Source organism: Scomber scombrus, chromosome 10 (assembly GCF_963691925.1).
Source record: "Scomber scombrus chromosome 10, fScoSco1.1, whole genome shotgun sequence".
NCBI classification, from domain to species: Eukaryota; Metazoa; Chordata; class Actinopteri; order Scombriformes; family Scombridae; genus Scomber; species Scomber scombrus.
The window spans coordinates 15,728,508-15,743,674 of NC_084979.1; the positions used below are offsets into that span (position 1 = coordinate 15,728,508).

Sequence of the window (15,167 nt, forward strand, 5' to 3'; positions counted from 1 at the left end):
ATATCCATTCACCTTTCTGTTGAATGAGAAGTTTCCCCTGCCATGACATGCTGTGGATAAACAGCCCCTGGCAGTCTTTCCCTGTGCTCTCTTTTAGTCCAAAAACAGGGTCGCTTTGAATACCAAGGGCGATAAAAACACTCATCAATAATGTAAAAATGCAGTTAATGACTTCCCTACTTCTGTTAGATCTCCCATCCCGAACCCCTGCACTGCTGCAATCCCCTCATCTCACCCTGATGCTACTACATACAGGAACAGGACAAATATGGAAATGGGAAGTCATTACTAAAACATAACAGTTTTAACCTTTTGTAACATGCACAATCTGTATTCTTGCCTGATGCTTTGTTGTTGGTGTCAAACCCTCTTCTATCAGGCCTCAGTCTCCAGAGGCCACAGCCATTGATATCTGCAGTAGTTCCTCTGGATTGGTTTACAGCTATGATCTCAAACTTTGATTTACTGAAATATTCATGCTTGTTTGCATTCTGAATGAGTGCACAAACACCAAAGTGTAATTGCTTGTGTAATTTGGAAGAAAAATGATAAGTTTGGTGTGAGCACTAGATTTGAGCTGTTTTGAACTGCTGCTGATGGGGTTAAAATACTTTTTCTATGATAAATAAATATTTTTTCAGGTTTTACATTAATATTTAATGTTATTCCCCAGCCTATGATTGGTTTTATAGGAAACTATATTTTAGCTACAGTGCCAGAGTACCTCAATCATGTGATATTTGCAGGTAAAATTGTCACACTCTGTGCTTGTACACGTTACAAGACAGACAATTCATCTCAGCACCTGTCAAAGCTGTTTAAGAGAGGATTTAGCAGCCATGAAAACATTCTCATGGGACTCTCATGTGTTACTCATTGTGACAATACTGGTATGAAAATGTGTCTGTTCAAACAACATGTGTCTGGATTTTAGTCATGACAACTGCTTGTGCACTGGCTGAACTGAGAATGTCAACAATTATTTCTTCACTTGTGAACTGTTTAATTTTTTTATGTGATAAAAACGCTACATATAATAAGTTTGTCACTGTGACAAAAACATAGTAAATGTAAAATAATTTTCTATGATGGGAAATAAGATTTTTATTCCATTGACCTGCGCACAGGTGAACACATGTTTGGTTTTATTTCACATTCTGTGTATGAGTAGTATTGGACAGTCAGTTACAAACACACAGCTCCAGCCCATCTAGTCACATAAATCACCATCTTCTATTGTGACATGCAGAGGCAGCTGCTATCTTCATAATGACTTCCTAAAAAGATTAGTATCTTGACAGTGACCATGTGAACTGGTCAATGGAGTGGAAAGGCACCTAGAGGAGCATGTGAGCACAATTGCAACAAGATGGATAAATTAGATATGAGACTGTAATTTGAGTTAGTTATTTGTCCACTTCTTAGTCAAAGGTAAATGTGATGTTGGAGCCTTCCCTTAAAGAAAAAAAATCCCAAATGTATGAGAGATGGGCTTGAGTCTACATACCTATTTCCTCGTGACGCTAGCACAGACGTTATTTTGGAGGTGTGTTTGCGTGCGTGTTTTGTGGGGGGGGGGGGGGGGGGGGGGCAGCATCATGACCATCAATGAGTAGGCTATGGCGCTTTCAGCACAACGTGATATAAGACTTGATACTCCACCTACGCTACAGCTGCTGATTGGCGTTACGCAGGTGTCCAGCTATTATTTATTACCCCAAAGCGTGGATTCCTCATTTTTCCTGACCGGATCTCACTGCATGATATATCTGCTCCAGCTCCTCTCCGCGCCAGAGCGCACACAGCTGACTCTTTCATTATCTGCTCGACAGAAAACAGGTAAATAATACACTTTTAAATCCTTGAAGGAAAATATTCATATCTTTATTCTATTTTCAACAGTTGTCTTCTTCATTCATAAAGAAGTTGATTTAAGGCTTACCGTGACTTTTTGGAGAGAACAAACAAGGGGACTGCGTGAAATTATTGTTGTCATGTTGTTCTTCTTTGCTGGATACAAAAAACAAAAACAATGTATTGATTACAATAAAATATGTAGTTTGTAAAAAAAACTAAAAAAAACAACTATAGTTTGTAAACCTTATATCGCGCGCTTTTACGCACCAATTATGCGCAAAAGGTACCGTTGATTATTTGATCATACTTTGTTAAAGCAGATATCCAGCAATTAATTTGCCTTTAAGATAACAGGCTTACGGGACGAATATCGTGGTATTATTCTCGCACAGGTGGTGCTGAGAAAATGAGGAGAGGTTTCCTGCTGATGAGTCTGTTCCTCATCATGAAACTCCAATACTGTCAGTCCAGATGCGAGGAGCCCGGATCGCGCAGAACTTCAGATGTAGGTTTCCTGGAACGTAATGACCAAGCTGATTTTAAGATCAGACATTTAAACAGACACTGATTACTTTTTCCCCTTTCCCTCATAATTGCAGCAGACCCCAGGTTTGGATAACCTCAAGCGGAACATTCTGAAGAGGTATAGCGATTTGGATTATGACAGCTTTGTGGGTCTGATGGGCAGACGGAATTCTGGTGAGTCTTCACGACTGACGATATAGCTCACTGATAAAAATTAATATGCGTTAATAACAACAATAATAAAAGGAATATTATAGTAATGGTAAAAAAAAAATCATGAAAGCAAGGAGAAATGGCAAATGCTTTGTGTTGTAAATGTTTGGCCCTTTTTCAGGTTTGGTAATATTGGTCAGGATTGTTTCATAAACCTGTTTTTCCTTCTCTATTTTATTTCATTTTAATTCGATCAGATACAAACGCTGTACCTTCACCACAAAAAAGTAAGACATTCATGATTTCAAAATGATCTGATTAATTGCTGGCCTTCTTTAAAATGCTTTGAAATCATTGTAAAACACAAGTTAATGGTTCTGATTCTTCTCATTATAGGGGAAATGAATGATGTTTTCGTTGGTCTCATGGGAAGGAGAAACTCAGAGCCCAGTGAGTGTGCCAGTGCATGACTGTTTCAACTATTATCCACAGCATCCTTTCTGGGCATTCAGATTTCAGGTTTTCTGTGGTGTTCATGGTAAAGACAATGTACCTTTAAGGAACTCTCTTCTCTCACAGATAATGGTCCCTGGAGGAGAGAGTACCCAGAGAGGAGAGGCATTTTTCTCAACAAGTGCAGGCTGAGGTGAGTACCTCCTCTCTTTCACTGAGCCGATGGAGCATCACAAAGTCTCATTTGCTTGGAAATAAAATATAGTTAACACTCAACCTGGCTAATTAAAGATAAAATCATATTGGACAGAGGAGCTCTTAAATATTTCTGCTGCCCTGTATGCAAACTGACAAAGTGTAATTTCGAAAAAGTAAATATAAGTTTACCTTATTTTTATTACATACTAAACCATTGATTTTACACATTTAAAATACACAAGTGTAGGAATAATACTGATTACATGTGTGGTGTATGTGTTTTGTTGCAGGTTTCTTCAGGGGCTGTAGACATTCATACTGACGTATCCAGCTACAATGACAAATGATCACAGAGAACACAATCAATGAACTACATGTCTGATGGAAATGTTTGAATAGACTCGAATCACACTGTAAACCTGCCAGCTGGCTAATGAAGGTCACCATAAACTACATAGATTGTATTGGTTTTATCTGAAGAGAAAAATAACTCGAAGTGACAGTTGAAGCATTCTATTTCTTTATCATGTTATTCTTTTTCTTCAAAGTTCAAAATAAACATGATTTTTTGTATACAGTTTATTTATTTAAAATGTTGGTGCATTTTTCTGCAGCTGTTTATGAGGGATTGCTAGAGCTCAGCTCTAGTGCAGACAGTAATATTCAATCACACTTGCTACAATGTTTACTGTTGGTTTATATAAAATTACTTGGCAAGAGGGATTCATTTGAGTTTAATATAACACTGTGTTAATCTGAAGCTACAGTGATCTCGAGCAGAAGCACAAGGGGTTTCAAGTATGCATCGTTACATCAGAGCATCTCATATCACTCAAAAGGTAAAAAGGAAACATTTTTCACAAAACAGTTTCTTACTAAAACAAACACTATCACTGCTGGCGGTGGATGTAGAGTCTGCAATGAATGCTGCACAGCAGAGGGTTTAAAAAGGAAATAAAAACATTAAGACAAAACGTAGAAAGAGAAACAAAGACTAAAACATTTATACAGTAATTTTTGCATGTTGTTTCAGAAAAGCCCAGAAGAAAATAAAATAATAAAATTGTGGCCATGAAGAAAAAAGGCAAAATATTAAGATGCTGTGACAGACACTGCTGTTTGATGCTGCTCTACATTACAAGGAAAGGTTATTAATACAAGGTGATAAAACCTACATACAACTGTTCCTGTATTATTGGCTCAGATCAGAGGCTTTTTTTATCACTCCAAGCTCACTTCTGTGACTGTGTGACGTAATAAATTCATATACTGATGTCATAATTTACTTAAGCTAAAACAAGTGCTTATCTTGTCCAAATATAGCAACACCACTTAGTTCTGCCACTGAATCATATTCCAATGTTAACCACTCACTGCTTGCAATTAGTGTCATACTGACTGGAATCTACTATGATCGGATCAGGGAAGCCCTGTCAGAAGAAAACACTAATTATCCATAAAGCACAGGGCATTTATCTGGCATATACTTCGTACTACAGCTCCTATCACCCATTTACTGAGTGAAAGTGGCCCTAACTGTTAATGTAGATACAATTAAACACGTCTCAGTTAAAACATTCAAGCACAGCAGAATCACAGAATCAGCGTGTGGCTGCAGTCCTGTTATCTGTGAGGCTAGAGTTTAGATGATCTTTTTCCTCTTTCTCTGCTTTGGTTTGGTTTGTACTAACAGAGAAGGCTGCAGTTGTGTGACTCCTTCCGTCTGTCACACCTTGAACTTCATTGAGTCCAACCATCATGGCTGTATGTGGGAGTGAGCCAGGGTTCAGAACATGGTGTACAGAGGGCTGGTAGCGTGGCCTGTAACCATGCGCCCTCAGGTGATAAGTGTAATACTCCAGTGTGTACATCAAGCCTGCTTCCACATAATGGAACGATACAGCCAGGTCAGAGCAGCACTGTGGACCCTGAGTAAGGAAGGGGGGGCACACACAAGCAAATGACATGTTAGAATACAATCTTAAAACAACAATATCACAACACTTGACAGTTGGTAGCATTTTAGCATTAATAATTTTTAGACATACAGTACTAGTCCAAGCTTTGGATACACCCATTCCCTTGAATGAGAAAGAGTGTCCAAACTTTTGACTGGCACCACAGTATACACAAACAAAACCTTTAGCCATAAGAGAGGCAAGTTTAAAGTCTAGGGAAAATTCACTTTGAACAACTTCACCTTGTTAAATAAAGAGAAGGAAATTAATGCAATGGAAATACTGTATGGTCTCCATTCTATGAAGGAAACACAAATTATTGGAGGACCCTAACAACTGCTGAAATTGTTAAGGTACCAATTCACTGGAAAATAACAGAATATGATCTGATTTGGTATTTTAAAAAATGCTACATGTAATGTAGTACATCTCACATGTTTGGATTTTCCAATACATACATTACAACTCACAAATATATTGTATTATTTTTTTAAGGCTAATTAATTTCCTAAAACAGCTGGACTTTAGTTTATAGCAAACATTTTTTAAACAGGAGTAAATAGTAGATTTGTTGGGGATTATTTTCGGCAGTGGATTAATACACATTTGGCAAGCTATTGAGTATTTTCAGCAGCAGGACATAGTATGTGAGATTGACTTAAAATAAACTACAGTTCCTACATTGATCATCATGAAAGATGCTACTTAGGGCAACAATGCGGAATTAATGTGTTTTTGGCTACACAGAAAATATGTGTTAGTAACAAGATATTGTTGTTATGGTCTTTTTGCTTTTTCTTTACAATGAGAAGAATATATAATATCAGCAGCCTTATTCATTAAGTCTTTATAAATTGTCATATGATGACAATTCTGAAAGCACACATTTCCATTTGTACAGTCTAATAAAAACACAATTACTTTAATATTGAAAATAGATTTGTTTTCATTTTTCCCTTTCAAAGACAGTGGAAAGCTGGCTGTCACTGTCTGACAGGATCAGTAATGGACCTGTCTCATTTTAATTGCAAAGTACAACAAATTAGTTGCATCATCAGAAACAAATTGACCAATTTTCCCTTTGTTGACAGGACATTGTCTCTGCTGCAAACATCTACTTTAAAATGAACTCATCTCTATTTCAATTCACTAGTTCTATGCGAGGGTCAAGTGCTGAATTCCGAATGTGCCAGACAATCACAAATTTATGTATTTTGTTATTATCCCTCTGATGAGTAATTTTTATCTACATTTTGTTGAATTCATCAAAAGAAAATACACAGTATATTGCACACTACTCACTTTCATTTCAGCTACAAAGTAGGTTCCTACTATACATTATAAAATAAAGAATAATTCTCACACTTAAAGTGCAGTTGTACACTAATGATATTAAAGGATTTCCTACTAACCTGACTTGCCCATTTCCAATGAGGCTAATCCACTCACAGTTTGTCTTTCTTATCAAGGGACTGTTCATTAACCACCTTGTGCTTTTAGTGTGTTTACCAACCGTGACTAGCTCAGAAACAAAACAAAGGGGACTTGCCTCAACAATTGGGTAGTAACAGTAGCTCCAGTACCAGAAGCTCTTGGGGAACTTGGCAGTTAGATGGTGCTCTGGCACAAATGGGTGGAAAGTTTCTCGTTGCAAAGTATCTCTGGAGTCCCCAGCTAAAACACCCATCTTCTCCAAACACTGCCCCAATGCGAGATCTTCTACAGGGCTGGTGTGTGTGCACACCTTTGTCCGAAAACCTTCCACAAATCTCTTGAGGGCTTCTTTGCTAAGCACGTAGCCTGCTCCTCCACTCATGTAGCCTTGTTTGGTATAAGGCTTGAAGCGTTTGCCAAAGTAGATGGGTTCTTCGGGGGTGTGGTTAGACAGAATCCAGCGCAGGTTGTCCACCACCACATAAGTGTCATCGTCTGCTTTTAAGAACCAGTCTGCTTCATTTGCGTGATGCTCATAGACATAATGGAAGGCTCGAATGGTTTTCCAGTAAAGCTGGTCACGTCCCTCTTTAGTGCCCAGGCCCACAGTGGGGAAATCTGGGTCTTCCACAGAGCTCATGAATACCACCACATTGCAGTGCCGACTCCAGGTGGCCCTGACATGACGGGCCCTGCTCTGCAGGTTATACGGCCCTGTCATCACCCAGCAGAGAACGCGCACCTTCTGATACAATGCATCTGCCACCCGGCTGTCTTCATCTAGAAACACAGAAAAACAGTACTGTAAAAGCCATTTAAGGATATTTCTATTTGGTAAATTGTTATCATATGTTATATGAATACGGGTATACACAATGTTTTTGAACCCTTTAGAAATTGCTCTATTCCAGATATGACCTAAACGTGATTACATTTTGTCCTTTGTCCTTAAACTTGATCAAGGGAACCCAATTAAACAAACATTAGACTTATTCATTTATTTATTGAAGAAAATTATCCAATCTTACACATTTGTAAGAGGCAAGGGTAAGTGACCCTTTGCTTTCAATAACTGGTGTGACCCCCTTTTTTTAGCGACCCCCGAATTTTAGCCCATTCCTCCTTACAGAACAGCCTCAACTCAGGGATGTTGGTGGGGTTCTTGGCATGAACTGCCTGCTTCAAGTCCTTCCACAGTATTGTTATAGGATTTTGGTCAGGACTTTGATTCATCCATTCCAAAACAACTTTCTTCTACTCTAATCATTCTTTTGTAGAGCTACTTGGGTGTTATGGACACTTCTCGTTGAGCTTCAATTCATAGATGGATACCTTGACATTTTCCTGTAGAATTTGCTGTTACACCTCAGAATTCATAGCTCCATCAATGATTGCAAGCCACCCTGGTCAAGAGGCAACAAAGCAGGCCCAAACCATGATACTGCCACCACCATGTTTCACAGATGGGATGAGGTTATTTTGTTCGAATGCAGTGTTTGCTCATCTGCAAACAAAACGCTTTACTTTATTCAAGCCGAAAAGTTTGATTTTGGTCTCATCAATCCACAGAACATTTTCCTACCTTCTGACTTATCCACATGGTCAACAAATAAATTAACATATGTAAGGTTTTTGTCTTATCTGTTTAATTGATGTATCTTTATCTAGTTTTAGGACTTGCATAGGATGCAGAAAAAGAGCAAATTCTAAAGGGTTCTCAAACTTACAAGCAGCACTGTGTATATAATAAATATTTATATTTTACATTGAGGGGAGATTTGTTATGATGTTCACTGTATATGCGTAAAGAAGTTTAGGAACAACTTGGTGCTAGCAAAATGTAGAAAAGTTTTTGACTGTGTCACAGTGTGTTTAATAGTTTAACATTTGGTAAACTTGAACAGAACATCAAGTTGGTAATGGATCGGGGTGAAAATTGCCTTTGGCTTTCTTGAACTGTGCAGTACACATTGAAGTGGACAGAACTTCACAATGAAGGCTTTGGGAAACCTACACACCAATCAATATTCCCTCTCTTAATGTGCCTCCAACTACAAACTGAAGCGGCTCAAATACCTCCGGGAATTTATAAAAATGTCTGGCAGACTAGCTGTTTGCAACAGCAAAAGTTCCAGTAAGAACACTACAACAACAGGTGGTAAAGAAAAGAAGAACAAATGCAACAACACTGTCATCCTACATACCCTTTCCAAAAAATTAGAATATCATGGAAAAGTTGTTTAAGTTCCACAATTCCATTCAAAAGGTTAAACTTTCATAGATTATAGATTCAGGGCCCACAATTTAAACGATTTCAAGTATTTATTTGTTTATTTTTACATAATTTGGGCTTCCAGCTCATAAAACCCACGAAAAAAGGAATTCAAAAAATTAGAATACTGTGAAGAAATCACTATTTACTTCTCAGTTTTTGCAGGAAAAAAAAGAAATAAATTAGGATCACATCAAATCAATCAAAATATGGTACTTTCAAAACGATATGTCAATCTTCAATACTTGGTTGGGAATCCCTTTGCCTTAATCACTGCCTCGATGCGACGTGGCATTGAGGCAATCAGCCTGTGGCATTGCCTGCAGTTATGGAAGCCCAGATTTCCTTGATGCTTGCTGTCAGCTTTTCTTTGTTGTTGGGTCTGGTGCCCCTCATTTTCCTCTTGAGAATACCCCATAGATTCTCAATGGGTTTTAGGTCCGGCGAGTTGGCTGGCCAGTCAAGCACTGTGATGGTATGGGCATCAGACCAGGTTTTGGTGCTTCTGGCTTTACCAACACCTGCACCGGACATTGCACCCCAAATCATGACTGACTGTGGATATTTCACACTGCACCTCAAGCAGCTTGGGTTCTGTTCCTCACCCGTCTTCCTCCAAACCCTTGGACCTTGATTCCCGAATGAAAGGCACACTTTACTTTCATCACTTGGCCCAGTTGAGACGCTTCCTACATTGCCTCAGGTTCAGAAGTGGCTTGACCCGAGGAACCCGACAGTTGTAGCCCATCTCCCGGATGCGTCTGAATGTGGTGGTTTTTGAAGCTGTGACTCCCGCCTCATTCCACTCTTTCTGGATCTCTACCAGATTCTTGAATCTTCTCTGTTTGATAATCCGCTGAAGCCCACGGTCATCTCTTTTGCTGGTGCATCTTCTCCTGCCACATTTTGCCCTTCCACTAGACTTTCCATTGATATGCTTGGATACAGCACTCTGTGAACAGCCAGCCTCCTTAGCTATGAACTTTTGTGGCTTACCCATCCTATGGAGGGTATCAATGATGGTCTTCTGGCCAGTTGTCATGTCTGCAGTCTTCCCAATATTGTACCGAACTGAGACAATTGACCCAAACTGAAGCAATTTAATGACACCTGGGGAAACCTGTGCAGGTGTTTTGAGCTTAGTAGATGATTAGTGTGTGACACTCAGTTTAAAACATTCATGCCCTGCAAAATTTGGGCTGATTTCTTCACAGTATTCTAATTTTTTGAATTCCTGTTTTCGTGGGTTTTATGAGCTGGAAGCCCAAATTATGTAAAAATAAATAAATAAATACTTGAAATCGTTTAAATTGTGGGCCCGGAATCTATAATCTATGAAAGTTTAACTTTTTGAATGGAATTATGGAAATTAAACAACTTTTCCATGATATTCAAATTTTTTGGAAAGGGTCTGTATATCTTGCTGGAGTATCTGAGAAACTCAGGTGAATCCTCAACAAACTCGGCATCCTTGTGTTTTTCAACTACAACAACACACAGAGACAGAAGCCTGTCCACGTTAACAACCACACACCCAAACATAAAAATTATAGTATATGCAGCCCAAAGAAATCCACAGACATACATCAGGGGGACAAAGCAACTGCTAAGCAAGCACATGTCCCTACACAAGGTGGGCCAGCTCCTCAGCTCAGCAGTCTACGATCATCTGAAAGACAAGGGACAGCAATGTACACATACTGGACAGGGAAAACAAGAGGTGGTGTAACATCCATTCACGCCTTGACCCATGTGCTTAAGACTCTAAAATAACTAAATGGACTAAAAACCTACATGTGACTCTCAAAGTGTAAGTAGAGGTTAAATGTATGGGACCCACCGGTCACTCAGAACTTTGATAACAAATCTAATGAGTTCAACCAAAGGTTGTCGACAGGTGTGTACGAGTGTAACGCACCTGCATGGTGAGGGTGGAGCATGTTGATGAGAGCAGCTCCGTCCTTCCTCCAGCTGGTTGGTCTCTGCCCCGCCACTGTGGCTTTTTCCTGAGCCTCTGACAGCAGTGGGTAGCTCCTTTCATACCACACCTGGCGCAGGAAGAAATAGATGCTGCAGGCCCCCACCAAGAAGCCCAGGGAGAAGGCCCATCTCGAGCTAGGGACCTTCATGGTTATATTAGAGTCTCTAGCACCGTGATGTCCCAGTTACAGCATGTCTACATGGAAACACAAGACACCAGCATTGATTTAAAGCAGAGCAACATACTTTTTTTTTTTTTTTAAATCGACTGATGATGTTGATTATTGTCTCAATGAATGGCACTTTTTCTTAAAAATGACAACAAATTAAACTAATTATTCGATAATCTAAATGGTTGACTATTAATTTTCTGTCGCTCAACTAATCTATTAATTGTCTAGTCATTGCATTTAATGTACAGTCAAACCAGAAATATTCATGTAATATATAGAGATCATTAGCTGATTTTATGTAGCTGACCATTTAATTATGCTATAATCATGAAAAGGCGAGTAGTTAGCTTTAAAGATGAGAGCTGTTAGAACTTTTCAAGTACCTTTTCAATGTTATTTCACAAATATTGTGTAAAGTAAGGCCATAAACTCCAGTGGCATGAGACAATTTTTATGTGTGTATAAATAAAAGACTGCTATGAGGTTTTAGTATACCCTATTATCTTTAAAACATATTCGACATGCTTTGCATGGCCCCTTTGAGCCTATTGCCTCAGAGCCACTACAATTTGCTTTAAAAACAAATGTCATATTTTTTATTGTAAATGATTTGACAGTAAAAATAAAAAAATAAAACAAACACAAATTGTCTCAGGAAACTGGCCATCAATCATCTAAACATGAAATGTATAGGAGTAAATCCACAGATACTCAACGAGTGTAATTCTGTGGACGTTTTTTTTTTTTTTTTTTTTTAACTTAAACCAAAATTATTTTAAGACTTACTGTGAATCCGTGACCCACCAATCACTGTCTGTAGAAAAACTCCATGATTTTTCTAGATGACATGATGCCTCCTTTTTTTTGTTAAGCGCTCAGAGAGACTCATTAAGCTCAACACATTTGAATTAACTTTGGAAGATAACATAATGATGTGGACTTTTAGTTCTTGGGGCACATTGACACTCGACATGTTGCAAAAGCCACAAATGTTTGCATTTGAGTCCATCTGTTGCCTCACAGATGAGGTTAAAGTACCCAAAACTGAGGTAGATGTTAATAATTAACATAGCGAGAGCTGTTTTTGGCAAAATTGTACTCTCCTATCACTGCTCCCCAGCATTACTCTGACGATTAATACAATAAGGCGACAACCCAGTTCGCAGCATTTCATCCTACCAAAAACACATGACAGAGACTGCTGTGACAGCGAAATAAGGCCATGTGGAAACAAGCTCCACATTTTAAAATGTGCTGAAATGCTGTCTTGGCTCACAGCCGCATCTGCGTATTACCAGTCCGCAGGAATATGTTTAATTGTAGATCTGCACCCGTTTGTGTGTGTTATTTACCTTTGCTGAGGGGGGGGGGGTCAGTCATTTGTGAGCACGATATGCTTGCAACTCCTTATGCAGCGAAATATTTCCCGTTTGGAAAAACGGCACGAGCCTACAGTCTATTGTCATATCGTCACATGTTGGTCACATTCATCCGATGTATTGTTGGTGCCTATTTTGCGTCGCTATAACAATAAGATGATTAGTAGGAGGAAAGCCGCTGTACAGATTTACATTCTCTAGCATCACGGGATAAACTCTGATTATACGGTCTGTGATTGGCTTGCTGTCGGTGACGTAGATGAGGCAGCCTGACGTCTTGTAATCATGGATTTTTATATATTAATGGCAATTAACTAAGTTTGATTCATTATAGTTAAAAAAAATAATTTTAATGTCTAATTATGCGATACCGAGAGACAAGGGGGAGACAGAAAACTAGACAAAGGTGTCCCTCTATCCATCACGACCACTAGGTGTCACCCTAACAGAGCCTACAGAATTGACACTGTCAAGCATTCCTGCACATCTTCAGAGGTATTCATGCATTATGGAGCCAACCATAAACTGTAGACGATATGATTACAGCCTTAGAGTGTGTTTTAGATCTTATGTCTAACAGGCACTAGACACAATGCAGTTTTGTACACATGCAGCCAAGGGATGGCACAGTGTTTCACAGAGACCTGATTTATATATACTTCCATGTGAACAGAAGTGAACTGAGAAGCAGAGAAACAGTGAAACAACACAATAAAATACAGACATGCTTTAAATGGCATCATCTCAATACTACCTATAAGATCTGAATAGTCCACTGAAATAGTTCAGTGTTAAGCAGTGGAGATGAACTTGAAGTACAGAATCCCAAAAGGCCCAAATAATAACAAAATGCAAGATATGCCAATTAGTTAATGACAGAAAAAACACATTTATTAAATTATCACTTACTCATTTATCATTTTGTGAGAAGTTCCCACTGTTGTAAGAGTGTTGTGTCTTCGTTTCAATATAGAGATTAGAATTGTGATCAAAATGCACAGAGGCTTTTTGAGGGCAGTGGCAGGGTTGTGGTATGCAATTCCTGCAGGATATTTTATAGTTAACACAAAGCTTTTGTCATAGACTGCATTATGATGTAAGAGATTTTCAAAGCAAACCTATAGTAAATGGAATACCTTCTTGAAAGCGCTGTCAAACCTTAGAAATGAACAATACTTGCATATTTATAGATTCTGGATTTTTCAGTGAAAGAGAAGGAGTAGATGCAATTGAAAGAATTTTAAACAAGGTGGTTTAACTTTTTTTGTGAAACCATATAAGACACACATTATTATTAAAAGCAGAGTATTTTATATGTTTTAAAATGCATCTCTTTAAGCTCAGATTTAAGTTTGGCAAAGAGAAACTTTGGCTGGTGACTGGGAAAACAGCCTCCTCTGCACATGCATAAGCATAGTCTGCACAGTGAAGCAAAGTAAGGAAAAATTCAAAAAAAGTCAACAATAAACAAACACATTGTTAGGTGAACTCTTAACTTATACAGTTTACCGAACCTCTTGTGCATCCAAATGCAGATGCCCCATGTTCGGATTAAAACATTTCCCTCTTTCAACTTCATGGCCCTCTTCTTTAAATGTGGCTTGACTAATTCAGGCTAACATGCTGTTATCAGACTAACACAATCCAGTGGATAGTTATCCAGCTAATTTGGTCCTTTGACTGTAGTTTGAGGACTGATTTCTTCGTTCTGGATTAAGTTATTTTGAATAAAAAAGCAGAGAGTTGGTCATTATCAGCATTCCTATGATTGAGTGCTGATCATGTGAGTGCTGTTAGTTGAGGTAGGTGTGTTGGGAACCCTTTCAGCATGGACTGGGGCAATAAATTCTTGGACATAAATCTCATTTTTATGACGTGTTTCTTCATGGTTACTGCTGCTGTTTGGCTCTACCCTGCACACCATAATGTTTCCACTGTCCCTACACGTTCATCACTGTAAAATAATTACATATTACCAGTGAATATGGTCACACTGCAAGTCATTGGGTGCATGATTGATGTGTGTTATGATGGTCATGTGGCAGCTGGACTTTAAAACAGGAGATGCAGACCAACCAGGTGTTTATTTCACCCATAATGAATAATAATAATAATGTCATAATTCTCCACATAAAATACTGTGGACAGTAGGCAGCATATGATGAAACATATGAATGGAAACTGGCAGCCTTATATGGCCTGGCGCTGGCATTGAATCCTTACCACAGTATAGGGAAATGTGTCCCTCTGCTAACATCAAAACTAAACTAAACACTACAAACACATTATTACATTTATTATGAAAAAACTTTTAGCCCAAACACCCTGGAGAGGAGACACAGCAGAGGTGAGTGACCTACACAAACATTACAAATTATATTATTGCGCCATCAAGCAACAGTTAACTGCATTCAATCCACCATCATTTCAGCAAAAGCCATATCACAGTGAGCTCATTATGTTGAGGTAATCAAACTAGCCACACTGAGTACATATGTTTGTCTCCACAGGGTCGGCATTAAATCAACTCCAGCTGAGAGGCAGCTACAATACAAGACACAGATCATTAATACATGGAACAAAAAAAAAAACATTCAACTCCTCAAGTTTGCACCCTATTACTTCTACTGTAACAAATTGCACTACATAATACAAGTAACGAGGACCTTCATTACAATATGGTTCTCCTCATTGAACATACAAGCGACTTTTAAGTGATAGTCATATCTCTGGTCTGAAAATGTTACTTTATTAAAACCTCCCAAAGAGCAGATATATTTGCGGT

General features: G+C 38.6%; 2 protein-coding genes across 3 annotated transcripts; one reads left to right on the top strand and one right to left on the bottom strand.

Annotated features, from left to right (window-relative positions):
* Positions 1 to 1,797: 1,797 nt before the first annotated feature.
* tac3a (tachykinin precursor 3a) lies at positions 1,798 to 3,598 on the top strand. The gene is made up of 7 exons (XM_062426667.1): positions 1,798 to 1,839; positions 2,250 to 2,362; positions 2,457 to 2,556; positions 2,793 to 2,822; positions 2,932 to 2,985; positions 3,115 to 3,181; positions 3,477 to 3,598. Exons 2-7 carry the CDS (start codon positions 2,264 to 2,266, stop codon positions 3,493 to 3,495), a joined length of 369 nt encoding a protein of 122 aa, XP_062282651.1. The 5' UTR covers positions 1,798 to 1,839; positions 2,250 to 2,263; the 3' UTR covers positions 3,496 to 3,598.
* Positions 3,599 to 3,905: 307 nt separating this feature from the next.
* Positions 3,906 to 11,958, bottom strand: c1galt1la (core 1 synthase, glycoprotein-N-acetylgalactosamine 3-beta-galactosyltransferase 1, like a). Of its 2 annotated transcripts, none has more exons than XM_062426666.1 (4): positions 11,786 to 11,958; positions 10,769 to 11,026; positions 6,694 to 7,358; positions 3,906 to 5,114 (listed from the first exon to the last, which is right to left on the bottom strand). In XM_062426666.1, the coding sequence occupies exons 2-4, from the start codon at positions 10,977 to 10,979 to the stop codon at positions 4,788 to 4,790; spliced, it is 1,203 nt and encodes a 400-aa protein (XP_062282650.1). In that variant the 5' UTR covers positions 10,980 to 11,026; positions 11,786 to 11,958; the 3' UTR covers positions 3,906 to 4,787. The 2 variants fall into 2 exon arrangements, with proteins under 2 accessions (XP_062282650.1, XP_062282649.1); XM_062426665.1 differs by having other exon boundaries at positions 11,790 to 11,957.
* Between the last annotated feature and the right edge of the window lie 3,209 nt (positions 11,959 to 15,167).